The following is a 15769-nucleotide window of genomic DNA, read 5'->3' as shown; positions in this document are numbered from 1 at the left end:
TGTTCTTTCATAACAGCTTGCTCTGTTTTCTATTTAACAGGCCACACCCCCTGTGACCATTCCAGGATCAGCAAAGTTCACCCCCAATGGCAGCAGCTTCAGCATTTCTTGGCAGTCTCCTCCAGTCACTTTCACAGGCATTCCAGTAAGTAGAAAAACAAGAAAGCCTGAAAGCTAGTCAAAGCCAAACGTAAATTTAGAGAACAAATTGTAGAAACATGCAAGAAAAAGACAACAGTCAGAAGGCTAGCGTGCTATATTTCTTCAGTGACAATTGTAAACTCATCAGCAAAGTATCTCGTGGTCCAGACAGACCCAACTTCTCTGTGAAAAGGTGTTTTGACAAGTATTTTAGAAAACTAGAGGAGAGTTTCAGCTGTTGATAAACAACTTGTTAGAAATAGATCAAGATTTTCTGTGTTAGTGGTACGTCTGATGTTTCCAAAAGACTATAAAATTAATAGCTGAACTCAGACCTTGTATGGAAAAGATAGTGTTTATCATTCTAAGTAACTTTATAAAATTTATTACTTTGAAATTATTGTTTTGTAGGTATGTCATTTTGAAGGTTCAAAAAAGTAAATTGAAATCTTTTTTTTTTAAAAAAGATGACCAGTTAAGGGGATCTGAACCCTTGACTTGGTGTTGTCAGCACCACGCTCAGCCAGTGAGCTAACCGGCCATCCCTACATAGGATCCGAACCTGCAGCCTTGGTGTTATCAGCACCGCATTCTCTTGAGTGAGCCACGGGCCGGCCCCAAAATCTTTTTTTTTTTTTTTTGAAAGCCTAAACAGTCCACGCTAATAGATAATTTGAAAATAAATGACTGCTGAAATATGCAATAAGATTTAAGTAGTACATAATAAGAATTGATGTGTCATATTAAATGATTGCTGAAATAAAGCACCCTGAATTAACTTGATTCCTCACCATTCATTTAAAAATATATGGGGTCTTTTATAGCTTATCACAGAATACGGATAGATCTGCACACTGTCGATGCTCATGGTGGTGTGTAACTCCTGATAAGGTTCTGAAAAGTGGCTTCTGATGACAGATATTAACCATATTTTCTCTTCTCCACCCCTCTCCCCAAGGACCTCACAAAAGCTTCTTATTGTCAACCACTGGCAACTCCCAGAGGTTTCCAGCAAAGTCTAAAGCCTCCTACAGAGCTGATAAAAATGAAAGTGGCTGAGTGAATTATGCTGTGCTCTGTCAATGAATATTTATTAAATTCATAGGGGAATAGCTAACAATACAAAGCATCTCGCTGGCAGCAATTTGGGAAATCGGGGTTTCGAGAAAACACTCCTGGAATGCGATTTTTAAGAAATACCATGGGTCTGGAGTAATTATGAAAGTTGCCTGTTTCATTGAAGAGTGGTAACTGCTGGTAGTTGTGAAAAAGTGATCTTGTTAGTAGACATTAGAAAAGAGCAGCTTAGGTGTGTAGGTGTAGTTTTGCTTCTGGCAAGAACATCGATCCACTGATGTGGGTGTCAGAGGTTAACAATCTGTTCTTTTGGGGACTTTTTTCTCTGGTAAACATAAAAAGGCCATCTGAGACAAAGCCATTTGAGAAGGCTTTTTGGCGTTCTGTGTTAACCTATAATGGCAGCTACAATTACAAAATTATCGAGACCTACTGTTCTGCATCCTATTAATTCCTGCCTTTGACTTGGGAAGAATTTTCAAGCATTACACCATGTTGCTCATCTGGTGTAAAAATAAGTGCACCATTTAGATGGAACAGCCCAGTTCAAACCTCTTTTCTAATTACCTCTGTGATCTACGAAACTGGAATTTTTTTTCCCCTTTGCTGTCTTAATTAAATCATATCCTGAGGTCTAGAGAGATCACTCTGAGTGGTTTTTTACTAGCTGCATGTCCTCCGTGGTTCTTAAATGACTTCCACAGTAGGATACCAGCTAAGATACCTTATGTTGTCTGTTTTTCAACGATGCAATTTTAAAACTCTTTTCTGTTATGGACGTTCTATATCTTTACCCTCATCTCAATGCCCTAGAATCTTCAGAGTCCCTCATTTCGCTATGCATTGGGGACCAAGGACATTTTAGAAAAGAGCTTTGACAGAAAGTATATAGAGTGACTGGGTTAACTAGATATTCCACAAAAGTCTTAGGTCCACTTCTAAGTTAGCCTTTCACTAGAGAATTCCCAATTTATTTGGTGTGTATTCTGTTTCAGCAAATCTTTAGACTATTTTAGTAGTCAAGCTTGCCATTCCTATTTAAAGATAAAGATAAGGGTAGGGATGGTATTTTCAAAGGCTTTCGTTTTACTTTAGAATGAAAGGAACATACAACTAAGAATGTTATGTTGCTAAATTCTCTATCAATGCTTTAAAAAAAAAAAAGTGTGTCATTGCTATCCTCCTCTTCTGCTGGTGGGCTGGCTCTCCTAACAGTCTACACCACGCAGATGCAGGACTGTCACACGTCCACTGACTGAGTGCCAACAACTGTCCCTGAATTCTCCAGAAGTGCTAGATCCAGCCCCTTGAGGAAGGGAGCCAGGTGGAATCTAAGAACATGTGAATTCCTACCTTCTAAATTGGTGTGAGCAGTGGATTGAATTATGTCCCCCCAAAACTCATTGAAGCTTGAATTGTGTCCCCCAACTTTATGGGTTAGAAACTTAGCCCCGCCTCTGACCTATTATGGTAATTGAACGGTGGGGCCTTGAAGAGGTGGTTAGATTGTGCAGTAGTGAATGGATTAATAATGGTGGTGAGGGGCGTGGTTCTGAGGGCTTTAAAAGAAGAGGAGAGTCTGTCTCTTTCTCTGCTCCATCATTTTCACAATGTGATACCCTGCCATCACGGAAACCACCACCAAAGAAAGCCCTCACCAGATGTACTCCCGGGACTTTGGACTTCCCAGCCTCAGAAACTGTAAGCAGTAAATCTGATTTTCTTATAAGTTACACAGTTCCGGGTCATTTTGTTATAAGCAATAGAAATGGACTAATACAGTGTGCGAGGGGTTTCAGACAGAAGCTCTAAAAGTGTTAAATTACAGTGAAATAGTATTAATTTTAGCTTCAACTGTGTCCAAACCGAAGAATAGAGCAGTTTCCATTTTGTAAAATGATTTTCAAAAAAACCCTGTTCTCTTTGTGCTCTAAACCAAATACTCCAAGGTTGTCAACCCCAATTAGGGTTTACTTTCCTCCCACACCTTTGAGACCTGGTATTGGAGAGGAGGTGCTTCTTTTGTACACTTTCTAGAGAGTAGAAAAAATCCCCTTCTGAGAAATCCCAAGGTGTGTAGGACTTTTTATTTATTCATTTGCCTACGCTAGATTTCTTGAACATTGGGCTTTAATAAGTTCCCTGGGTAAGACCCCTTCTGGGAGGAATGTAGCTGAGAAGGCTGATCTGCATACTGTGCATACAAATGTAACCAGAAGTTCAGTCTTTTCTAGCCTAAGGCTGTTGGGAGGTGGGTAGAAAGGAGACCCTCATTAATTACAGCTTTCTTTAACCTGTTTTTCCCTAATGTCCTTCCTTTCCTTATAATTATCTCCATTACTTTCTTTGTCTTTTCATGACAGAAAACTACGAGCTCTTGGCCCCTTTATTAGCCAGCTCGGGTGGCCATAACAAGATACTATAGAGTGGGTGGGTTAAACAACAGGCATTTATTTTCTCACACCTCCAGAGGCTAGCAGTCCAAGATCAAGGTGTCAGCCAATTCAGTTCCGGGTGAAGGCATTCTTCCTGGCTTGTAGAAGGTCTCCTTCTCACTGTGTGTTCGTTCACATGGCCCTTCTTCTGTGTGTGACCAATTGAGAGAGAGAGAGAGAGACCCCCTGGTGTCTCTTCCTATAAGAACACTAATCTTGTTGGATCAGGGCCTCACCCTTAAGGCCTCATTTAAATTTAATTACCTCTTTAAAGGCCCTCTCTCCAAATACAGCCACACTGAGGGTTAGAGCTTTAACGTATGAATTTGGGGGGCAGTGGGGAAGGACACATTTAGTCCCAAACAGCCCCCAAACAAGCAGGTAGGCCAGTCAACCTGCCATCCCAGGGTGGTTCTAGGAGGCTTCAGGCCATCGGAAGGGTTTCCAAACCTGAAATAACAATGTTTAATTGTTAGATGCTTAGCTGGCTTTTGGTTTGTTTTTTTTAATGCCTCAAGGGAGGGTTCAGAAGAGTATGTTATAAGGGGTTTGTTGGGAAAATAGAATAATTTAATCAGGCCCCCTTGCCTTAGGTCTGGTTGGGGGTGGTGTGGCATATTCTTTGTAAATAAGTTGTGTGCGGGTGGAGTTAGTGCACATGTGTTTTGCCGCAATTTGGCTGGTGTTGAGTGCCTTAGGCATCCGCTCCGTGCATGGCCATGCTCTCAAACCTATGGCTCCAAGGACCTTTTGGCCAGTTACGTAGCTCACAGACCTGCGTGTGAGGGGTCTGGTGACCCAGCCTGGCCTGTGAAGGGTTTGTGACCCAGTCTCTGAACAGGCTTGAGGGGTCTGAGAGCTCCAGACCCAGCCCTAGCTCGACAATTGGCCCAGTCAGCAGGATTACGGGCAGGTAAAAGAGCACGACAAGGTTAAAAACAAACCAAAAGTCTTTTCTGGTTTTTTGTTTTGTTTTGTTTTGTTTCCATTGAAAGATTAAAAATCACAAAGAAATGAAATTTCTTTACCATTTTTACAGAAGGACACAACATCCATGTGACAGCTCTGATGTGGGACTCAGCTGCACATCCTGGCTCTGGCATTTATGAACTGTGACCACCAGCCAGTCACGTGGCCTTTCTAACAGCAATGTCCTCCCCTCGCATACTACCTTGTAGAGTTGTATTGTTTAGTACGGTTCTGGCATGTGGCTGACAATAGGAGCACTTACTGTCATTGCCACCTTGAATGTGTCTCATCATTACAAAACAGGGGTCAGAGAAAGTGGGTTCTCCCTACTTAGAATCCATTCATGTAACACAAATATACTGAACACCTGGGAGAGATTACCACAATTTTTGCAGGTTATAGTTTAGAGTTCTTTCAACACTTCTGAGGTCACACCTAATCAGTGGACAAATTATGGACATATCACCCAATGATTTTATTTCTTTAGAAATAATATCGTATGGTACTGTCAAGTATATTATATACTTTAGAAAACATGCCCCAAAATAGAACTTAGAAATAGTTAAAACAAAAAACAAAGATTGAAATGTGGAGACCACTGAGACCAAGAGCCATAATAACGCTTTATAGGGCTTTATTTTAGGGCACCTGTTATTTCCATCAGTGATGTGGCAGCATGGAAGGGTGGCAAGAGCAGGGCTTTGACATCATTCAGAAATAAGTTCCTAGCCCAGCTGATACGAGACAATTATGTTCAAGTCCTGGGTCCACACTTTACTGTGTGGCCTTGACAGCGTACTTAACTTGTCCGTCTCCTCATCTATGAAATGGAAGCGATGGCTTTGATGGGGTCGTTGTGAGGATGAAATTAGGTAACATATGAAGGTGCGTGCGTTACCCTTCACAAGCTCCTGGTGAATGACTGCTACTGCTGCTTTTACCTCTGGGATGCTGTGCAGACCACTGCCCTGCTCGAGGCCTAGTTTCTTTATAAGATGCTGATAATATCACTTATTTGCTGTGAGAGAACAAATGACCTCATAGCCTGTCTTTCACATTTGCACTGCTGGATAAATGTTAATTCCCTTCACCAATCACTCCCTTGGTTTCCCCACCTTCATCCCTAACTAAAATAAGAAGCTAAAACTTGATTGTCTTGCTATTAAATGGCTCAAAGAAAACTCCCAACTTAGGTGGCATTGAGCCCACCCAGAACTAAGCCACACAGCCAAGTGTGAAGTGGGTGCTGTCTTTTCTTACGTGATACCCAGGTCTGCTGTGGAGTGGAGAGGGGGCCACGCATGGGACATCACGCCCTGAACTCCAGAGTTGAGAGTGCCATTAGCAAGAACAGACTGTGGAGAGGGGTCCCTGCAGCAGGTCCATATTCCTGCACCTGTGTTCATGGCATTTTCAAAAGCCTTCTCCTTCCACCTCCTCCAAGCCTGCCACTTCACCTGTTTTTAAGTGGCACCACCATCCCTCTAGTGGCTCAGGCCAGAACCTAGGATCCACCCTTGACTCCTCATCATTCATCCTTGATTTGTCGAAAGATCTGGCTTCGTTTTCTTTGTCCCACATCTCATCCATCCGCGAGTCCTAGGCTCTGCCTCTAATGGACAGGAATCCAGCCCCTTCCCACCACCACCACCACCACCCCTAGGCTAAACCACTGGTACTTTTTTGCCTGGAATACTGCAAAAGCCTCTTAAATAGTCTGCAGGGCTCCTTTCTAGACTGTCTCATATCCATTCCCCAAAGGGCCAAAGTGATCTCTAAAGCATTAATCTCACGTTCTTAACTCTCCAATGGCTTCCCATCGCACTTAGAACCGAGGCATAATGTGAGTCCACCACCTCCTCACCTGCCACCCTGGCCTCCCACAGAGCGCCCTCTGGTTGTACTCGCACTGCACACTTGAGAGCCTTTCTCGTTCTCTCCTCGTCTGCAGGGCTCTGCAAATAAAAGGTTACCTCCTCCGGAGGCCTTCTCTTACCACCCTAAGTGAATAAAAGTCCTTTGCTGCAATGACACTACAGCCTACTACCCTATTTTATTTTCTTCAGGCATTTATCACTAAAATGAGCTTGCTTGTTTTTGTATTTATTGTCTGTCCCCCACTGGAATGTAAGCTCCATGAGGGCAGAGACTTTGTTTACTGCTGTATCCTCAGATTCTAGAACAGTGCCTGGTGCATAGTAAGTACTCAACAGATATTTATTTGTTGGTTGAAGATCATTTGATGATCTCATATCACCCCATGCAAAAGGGCTATGGCAACTTTGCAAAATCTAGAACTTTCCACATTATCTCCAGCTGATAGAAGTAATGTCACTGTCATGTCAACTAAACTTCTCTGTTTCTCCAACTAAATGAGGCAGTATTCTTGAGATTCTACAAGTTCTACAGTAATTATTAATTTTTATTGTCCTGATCATTTAAAACAATCCACATGAGCATATTCTAGATCCTCCACTGTGGCCATGGGCATCTGAGGCATTGACTCCCTCTGATTTGCTATTATGCATCCTATACAAAACCAAGTCCATTATGGGGTAAGAGCAAGGGGCATTCTGCTCTTGGAAGGACCTATATATCTATATGCATAAAATGTGCACTGAATTCCAAAGCTTTTCTTTTTTAAAAAAAATCTGTTACTCACTCTTGCTGGCCCTCAATCCATTAACTTTAGCAAAAAATAAAGACCAATGGTACAGAATAATTCAGCCTCATGGCAACAATGGCTTAAAATTTTAAGTTTTTACTTACCTGTATGATTTTCTTTAATTAATGTTTAGGAAAATAACACTGATGTACTTTCCTTTACATTGAAAGAAAAGAGAAATAACTAGTACCTGTACTAGATAAAATCAATTCTATGAGTATGCCTTAAGAATGCTCCTGTGACTATTAATCAGGAATGGTATTTCTGTGGCCACATTGGCTTGTAGGTGATTAAGTTTTTAAATGTATTAAATGTTTCCTCTTCTGTGTATGTCAATACTATTTAATTACTTGAAATACTATTTTTATTTTGTTATAAAAATTCTTTTTTTGCAGCTTTTGAGAATCCCAGGAGCTGGGAAAATACAAGGGTACTTCAAAAAGTTCATGGAACGATTTGTTTTGGGGAAAATAGAACCATTTAATCAGGCCCCCTTGCCTTGGGTCCAGTTGAGGGTGGTGCAGCACATTCTTTGTAAATAAGTTGTGTGTGGGCGGAGTTAGTGCGCATGGGTGGAGTTAGTGCGCATGCATGGTGCTGCCATTTGGCTGGCGTTATCTGCCTCAGGCGTCCGCTGGGTGCAGCCATGCTCTCAAACCTATGGCTTCCAAGGACCTTTTGGCCGGTTGTCTAGCCCATAGACCTGCGTGTGAGGGGTCTGGTGACCCAGCCTGGCGTGTGACAGGTCTGGGCACCCAGCCTGGCGTGTGGAGGGTTTGTGACCCAGTCTGTGAATGGGCTTGAGGGGTCTGTGAGCTCCAGACCGAGCCCTAGCTCAACAATTGGCCCAGCTGGCAGAATTACGGGCAGGTAAAAGAGCGCAACAATTGGCAACATGAGCAGGATTCCGACATTAGCCTAGCACTACAATTGGCCCAGTTGGCAGGATTATAGCCAGGTAAAAGAGCCCCGGCTCTACACATGTATTATCTTTCAATTCTATTTTTCCATGAATTTTTTGAAGTACCCTTGTGTTTAGTGGTATAAGAGCAGGTGACACAAAGGGACTATGTACTATGTGAGTCATCCAGAAGGAGTCAAGGCCACCCAGTCCCTCTTAACGATCATGACTGAGAGGCAGAAGTGTGACAGGTATGATCACATGCTCTGGCATCAGGAAGAGCTGCCCTATGGCCCTGGCTCTGCTGTTGCAAGTTCTGTGACCTTGGACAAGTTATTTAACCTCCCTCAGCCTTGGGTTCTTTATCTATAATGTGGGAACCAGGCGGTAGTTGTGAAAAGTGAAGCTGTCAGTGTGCACAGCACATAGCGAGTGCACAGTGACTATTACACAGATGACACGTGTCCTTGATGTGCTCAGAGGCTCTTTGCCTCGTCTTTATTCCCCTTTGGACCCCAGGGTCTGAATAGGGTCATTGTACAAGAATCCATTTGTTAGGCAGCTGTGATTGATCTAATAGAGCAAACAAAATGCATAGGCCTCCATTGTGGTGTTGTCACTGACTGGCCCTGTCATCTTAGACAAATCTCTTAACCTCTCTAGATTTTTTCATCTTCTAAAGTGGGAATTAGAAGGATTAAGTTAATTAGATGAGAATATACCCTAAGTTTTAAAATATTATTCAATTGAAAATATGTTATTATGGGCAACTTGGAAGGCACAGATAAGAAGTGATGAAGATTTTTTAAATGTTAATTGTCGATGAGTCTTTTCAGTTTGGCAATGCATTTAAATTCTGCCATGAACATTCCTCCATCTGTTTTAACATGTGGTCTCAGTGACAAAAGCACTTCATCCTCGCGTCTGATGGTCAAGGACTGTTGCCCACATGGCAAAGGCTAAATAAATGCATGAGATGGAGAACATGCCTCGTCAACTTTGTTTTCCATGTATTTGCCAGGTGTCCCCAACACATCATCATCCTGTGGGCACAGGGGAGCAGAGACAACACGCTCACACAGTCCTGTCCTCCCCACCCAGAGGGACGGTCAGCCTAAGGTACACCTGCTTGAAACTGCACATGCCTGCCTCAAGGGGGTTGACTGAAATCTAGGAGAACAGCAAAGAGAAACCAGAGATACAATCTCCCATAAAAGTTCTCCACAACTGACTAAACACCTTTTCTTTTGTTCCCATGGTTTTTCCCATCCATAAACTATAAATGAAGATTTGTTATTGGAGGAAGGAAGGTGGGGGGGGGGTGAGTAATGATTTACAGTAAGTTTTCTTGCAGAATAGATAATAGTGATTATTAGGTCTGTTTAGAGCTATGTTGCATTAACCTCTGTATTAAATGAACTAGAAGATACAGTTTTTAATTCAGATCAGGGAGGATCTCCCCAAGAGTTCCCTAACCAGAATACTAGAAATTTGAGACGTAAGGGAGCATTTTAAAGTACATATTTAAAAACTCGAAAGAGCTATGTTTCTCCTGATATTTCTCATGTTTATTTATTTACTTCAATTTTATGAAGATGGACACATGGACATGTCCACAAATGAACAAACAGAAGCTTACGGGTTATAGTAACAAACTGTTACCGCTAAGTTTAGTAGCCGTGAAAACATCCAGCACATATTAAAGCCTGAGCCTAAAAAGAACCCCTCCTATATTTCCTAATTTTTTTTTCCTGTCTCTTTCACTGGATTTCAAGCTCTGCATAGAATTCCCATTGAATTCCTCCCACTGAGCAAATCTTCCCTGTCTGTCTCACAGGAAGCCCAGGGGCGAGGGCAAGAAGTGCCGGAAGGTGTATGGGATGGAGAACCGAGACATGTGGTGTACTGCCTGCCGCTGGAAGAAAGCCTGCCAGAGGTTCATCGACTGAGAGGCCCCCAGGCAGAGGGGCCAGCACCCTGGGCCACTTTTGCCCTTGCCCTCCACTGCAGGTGTTGGAAAGAGCTTTTCCTTCTGAACAAAATGCACCTGAAGCCCAGGAAAAGCACTTCCAGGAACCTTGGTGGTGGAATTGCAGCAAAAAAAAAAAAAAAGAAAGTCACCATCCTCACTGCTCTTACTGAGAACCCAGCCTGGAGCAGCTCTAACTACTTTTTTCTCTTCAAAAGAAAAGTCACCTTTTTTTGCTGTATGTCTGAGTCTTAAAACTGTGGGCTTCTGTTGCAATTGAACCAACAAAGCCCATTTTACCTAGAAAGGAAGCATATTTTGATAAACTTTCTGAATTATGCTGTTTCTGAGATTTTTTTTTTTTTGACACCCACAAAAATAAGCTACACATCATTCAGTAGCATTTGTACAAAGAACAATATCTGCTTTCATTGTGAATAGTCTTTTCCCTGTTTCCTATTTGACTTCTTGGAGCAGTACACATCATAATGTGTTGCAGGAAAGTGCAGCATTCTGAGTACGTTTTCCATGTCTTCTTTGTTTGTTTTAAGAATGACCCCAGATTGAACCATGGTAGAGCTGTCAGCTTGGAGGGCCCCAGATGACATAAACTGGGAAAGCGATTGGCAACGGAAATCACCAGCAGACTTCAGCCCAAGCTGAGTTCAGGAAATCCCACTGTCGCTATTGGGAAACATCTGGGAGTCTTCCTTGATCTATAAGAAGCTGTTCCCCGAGAGGCAGCACAGCTAACTCTCTCCCTGCCACAGCTCAGTCAAGAACTGGCACCAGTAGCCATCTGGGTAAGCCTTGATGCTTCTTTCAGGGATGTGATACAACCGCAGCTCGGATCTGTTTGTTACTGCTTGTCTGTCGAGACTGTAGCCAGGTTAAGGGTCATCGGTCCTTCCCTCAAAACTCCACCACTGACTGATTTCAGAAAGGTAGAGAACTCCAGTCTATCCCAGCAGGTTTGCTTTAGACATCAGGGCACAGCTGACATGTCCCCATCTGTTCAGAAAGTCGTGTTAGGTCAACAAACCAACTTCCATTCTGAGTGCACTTTCATAGGTTTTATGCTTTAGGTGTCTGGGAGATGGGTTAATGAACAATATAAACATTATATGGATAAATGGAAGATCCAAACCTTTATTTTTCTTATAAAAATATCGGAGCTATTAAGAATTTGCTCAGAAGGGAACACACAACACCAAAAGGAAACACATGTTGGTATAGGAATTTCTCAATTTACTAGGGCCAGGGCTTGCACTGTGTTCCACTTATTGGGCTTTCTAACCTGTTGTATTTGCTTATTTGTTTGGGTGGGTGGCAGTGCTGTAAGAAGGGAGTTGTTGTCAAGCCCTATAAATAAGCTCATTCTCTACCTACCCTACTCTCAACTGCCCTGCTAAAGAGCTATTTCTCCTATACCTATGCAAAGAGGTAAGAGCACCTTATAGGAGGCACTGTGTAGGAATGGGGGATACAGGATCAGCCGTAGGAATGTTAAATGAAATTGCACAGAGGAAAGTTTAATATATGTTTAGAGACTGTACGTATGCTTGTTTTAAAGAGTAGAAAGAAGTCATCTAGTAATACGGTATCTTTTTTTATATAAGCAAGGAAAATATAAGGAACTTCTACAGTGCAACAGGCACAATCTGTTGCACTCATATATTTTGGCAATTTTATTTTTTAAACTCTCATATGACTCTTAAAAAATTATTCCTTGGGAGAGATCCTGGTTTTTTTCCTTCATTTATTTTTTTTTAAATAAAAAAATCCACTTATTTCAAGAGAAGAGAAAATGAACTTTATCTGATTTCACATCAAGATTACCAATCAGTACTAGCCACAGCACCATCAGTGCTGTGTGTTTTAGTAATTACAAGGTTAGCCAGGAAAGGGCATTTTTAAAATGCGGAAATGTGTTCGCTTCCTCTACCCAAGCATCTCTTCCTGGTGTTCTGTCACTTCACCTAAGCAGCGCTGCTGTGAGATGACATTCTGGCCTGGTCCAGGAGGCCATGAGCAATGGGCAGGTTGCCAGTGGCCACAGGGAGGCCAGGGCTGAGCAACTGTTTGAGCAAGTTCACCGTGTACTTAACTGATAGGGTGCAATCCTGGACCAGATGTTTTTCTCTTCAGCAAAGCTCACTGCCCTTTGATCCTTGGATTAAGTCACTAATAAAAAAAAATTAAAGTGATGAAGGGTTAGATTCATGCCCTCTCCGAGATCTTCAGAATACAAAGAGGGAGAGACTTGCTATGGAGCAGTCCTGGAGCAAGATCCTGTGGCTCTCACCCCCAAAGATACAGCCCATGAGTAGTTCTGAGCTCTAAGCAAAGCTTAGTGCTTTCCTGGTTTTTAGCCAGTGCACAGGTATAAGCGGAACTGTAGAGCTGAATGCAACTTCCCTAGGATTTCTTCTACTTTCTAAAGCCTTCTTCGTACAAACTCTTCTGCATCTCCTGCCCATGTGGGGGCTCCTTTCTGCCAGCCAGCCCGGGACTCTGTGTACTTCTTTTCTGGATTCCAGATGCGGACAGACTCTCAGTACCTTCCCAGACACACAGACACCCATTCCCTGTACCAAGGCATGTAATAACTAGGAGACCACCAAACTGCACCTAGCTGGTCTTGAAGAAAAGGGATTATACTTCTTACAAGCCACCCGGAAAGCTATGAATTGCAATATACAGCCACTGATTGTAAAAGTTATTTTTGTTTCAAGTAGTTATTTTGTTATATTTTGGAACTAAATGAAGTGCCAAATGAAGCCACACTTTCATTTTATGCCATCTCTGTGGAACCAAGTTCTTTTTATGTCTTCATTTGACAGAGAAGAGGGAGGAAGGTGGCTGCTTAACTGGAACCCTGTCCCCCACAGGGAGCTCAGAGGCCTGTTTGTACAAAAGAGGTAGCAATGCAGTGGATCCTGGTCCCAAAGGACTTCTAAATAGGGCGTGTTGTAGCCTTCTGGTTTTTTCCTCCCTTGATACCCTTTCCTTCAGAAGAGGTTTCTCATGTCTCTCTCCAAAGAAGGCATTTCATAGTGACTGACAGAGCACTCTCTCGAGAGCTGCAAAGCAAAGAGTGTTCATCAGGCAGTGGTTTTAAGCTTTAGTCCTTCCCAGAGGACGTGCACCCAGTTGGTGAGAGGCAGTGTGACAACTTGGAGAAAAGAACAGGGTAGCAAGGGGGTCAGGGAGGCGATAAAAGAGGCCTATGAGTACTTGGCTCCAGCTCATCTTCTTGGTGCCAATCAGCCAGCGGTGACTGTCCCTGAGCACCTCCCAGGTTCTCTGGCTGGGAGCAGCTGCCTTAAAGCAAGGAGAGAGCTACTTCAAGGGACGCAGCTCAGGCCAGGGGCTCCGGGATGCTGTGCACGCCTCTAGTGGTTGATCCCTAGCAGGCATGGTCCTCTCTCCACCTCACTTGCTGGAAACTTTCCTCCCTTGGTTGGCAAAAGCCAGTGTCAGGAAGAGAGCAGTGGGTTTCTAACCAGGAACGTGCCAGCTGCAAAGTGCCTGACAGCAGCTCCATGCACAACAAGGTGCCCTTCATTAGACAATTCCTTGCCCAGTCATAACCATATTGCAGATGAAAGTTTTCAATAGAGTGGCCCATGTTCTAGTTCTTGAGCTTTCTGAAAACTTTTCAAAGAGATAGTCATGTGTATGTTGCAAAAGATTTGTGAAACTGAAATGTACTCCACTAAGTTTCAAGATCACTCAAGTTTGAGTCTGCTGTCTCTGGTGTCACACTCAGCCACCCTTTTGAAAGCAGCCCTGAGTTCAGGCCCTGCTGAATCCACTTCCCCTTCATCAGACTCCACAGAAAAACGGAAGTGCAGCATTCACTTCAGAAGGTTCAGAGAAAAGGGGCAAGAATTGTATAAATAGATGGGAGAGAATACCTTGATAATAGTAGCAAAATACTGTAAATAATATTCATTTCCTCAGGGAAAAATAAAGGATATGTGAAAAATAGGTATGGAGAGTCCTAAGACTAGGAAGAGTTGTATTATCGCTAAGGTCTTTTCTAGTCAGAACACTTCTTTCAAATGAACATGTTATCATTTCAAGACAAATTAACATGAACTGGACAGTACCAACTTTTGTGAGGCATGGGGGGTGCCCTGTGAAAAGAGGCTGTTTTCTAATTGTAGCTGGCCTGCTGTCTAAGGCTGACATTTGAACCACAGGCACAGTGCCTGGTGGATATTCAGACTCCTGTAAGGCTTTTTCTGAATGTAATTGTGACTACAAAGCCTTGCCATTGCTTTTTATAATCACCCCATTGGGTGACTGTTTATTAGCTATAAGCAGAATTCTGTAGGTGAAAGAAAACCGTTAAAGATGTGCATTTTGCTTTAATAGCATGTTAAGGAGCAAACTTCCATGAACTTATGTGGACAAGGTGCTGCTTTTTCTCACGACTTTGTAGAATTTCTGTCGACCACATCAGCTGTAACATTGACCTTTGTCATACGAAAGACTTTGTGCATACGAATGAGTGGGAAACAGAGCAGGATTCATGAATATGAATGAAAATGTGGATCATTTTGGAGCATACGCTGGGCACACATGGGTCAACTGGAAATTTCTTTTCTCTAAGAAAGTAACCCTACGAGTGGCACACAGACTCCCCCGGTTCCTCATACCTGTGGGGATTCCTCCATATCGGAACTGTTTCATTGTGTCTTTTTTGTTATAACCTGCCAAACCGGAAGTCAGTAATAAAATGAAATTAGCACTTTTAGGTACTAATTGTATCACTGAGTAATGCACACCAATAGAGAAAGTATAAAATGTATTTGAGACCAATTTGGTTTGCTTATGATGACTGACTTTGAAAAAGCCCATATCCAATGATATACATGCTTTAAAAGGTATATCTATCATAGGACCAGTAATCAAAATGGGTCCTGTTTTGTAAATAGTTCCTTTTTTTGAAGACAATCTCATGTTTTATAACTTTTGTTGTGGGTCTGAGAATCACAATAGTAATGTCTTGTGGCAAGATGTAATCTTAAATACAATAATAATTATAACTTAATTTTCCAAGTAAAACAAAAAATATACAGCTTAGGCTTCTACAATTCTAAGAGACATGATACTTTTATAATAAGCATTAGTATTCAACTTCTCAAGTTAACAGAACTGGAAATATTTTACAAGATGTAGTGTTTTATAATCACAAAGAACATGAACATTTTGTGGGAAATGACCTTGGTTTTATACATTGTAGCTTGTTTTTTAAAATACAGTATTTTACCAGACAGGAAGTGTTAATATTATCAGCAATTCCTGCTCACCAAACAAAGGGCTATGCCTCTTTTAAGCAAGTGTTTTGATGCTTAACTTTTCAATTAACCCTCTACAGCAAGGGTGGAAATGCAGATAAGATGGAATGGTTATTACAAGAGGATCAAGATAGCAACAGCTACTCCTTTTAGCATTACTAGTGTGGTTTCAAAGTACTATGGAAATAAGACACTTGAAGAGTCATCCTATGTATTTTAAATCTAAGAAGTGTTAACAGATATGCTTATAGGCCAAATATTCATATACATTCTTTAGTGTAAAATGATAAATTCTATGTCACA

General features: G+C 42.1%; 1 protein-coding gene across 1 annotated transcript in view; it reads left to right on the top strand.

Annotated features, from left to right (window-relative positions):
• ZNF704 (zinc finger protein 704) overlaps nucleotides 1-11893 on the top strand; it is a 204421-nt gene extending 192528 nt beyond the window's left edge. Inside the window, exons 7-9 of the mRNA XM_063079674.1 lie at nucleotides 41-145; nucleotides 9210-9307; nucleotides 10026-11893. Coding sequence (XP_062935744.1) covers nucleotides 41-145; nucleotides 9210-9307; nucleotides 10026-10137 — 315 coding nt within the window. The 3' untranslated portion in view covers nucleotides 10138-11893. The remainder of the gene's footprint in view (nucleotides 1-40; nucleotides 146-9209; nucleotides 9308-10025) is intronic.
• The last annotated feature ends 3876 nt before the right edge of the window (nucleotides 11894-15769 follow it).

This window comes from Cynocephalus volans, chromosome 15 (genome assembly GCF_027409185.1).
Source record: "Cynocephalus volans isolate mCynVol1 chromosome 15, mCynVol1.pri, whole genome shotgun sequence".
In the NCBI taxonomy this organism is placed as follows: domain Eukaryota; kingdom Metazoa; phylum Chordata; class Mammalia; order Dermoptera; family Cynocephalidae; genus Cynocephalus; species Cynocephalus volans.
This window is presented reverse-complemented; position numbering and strand designations above follow the sequence as displayed.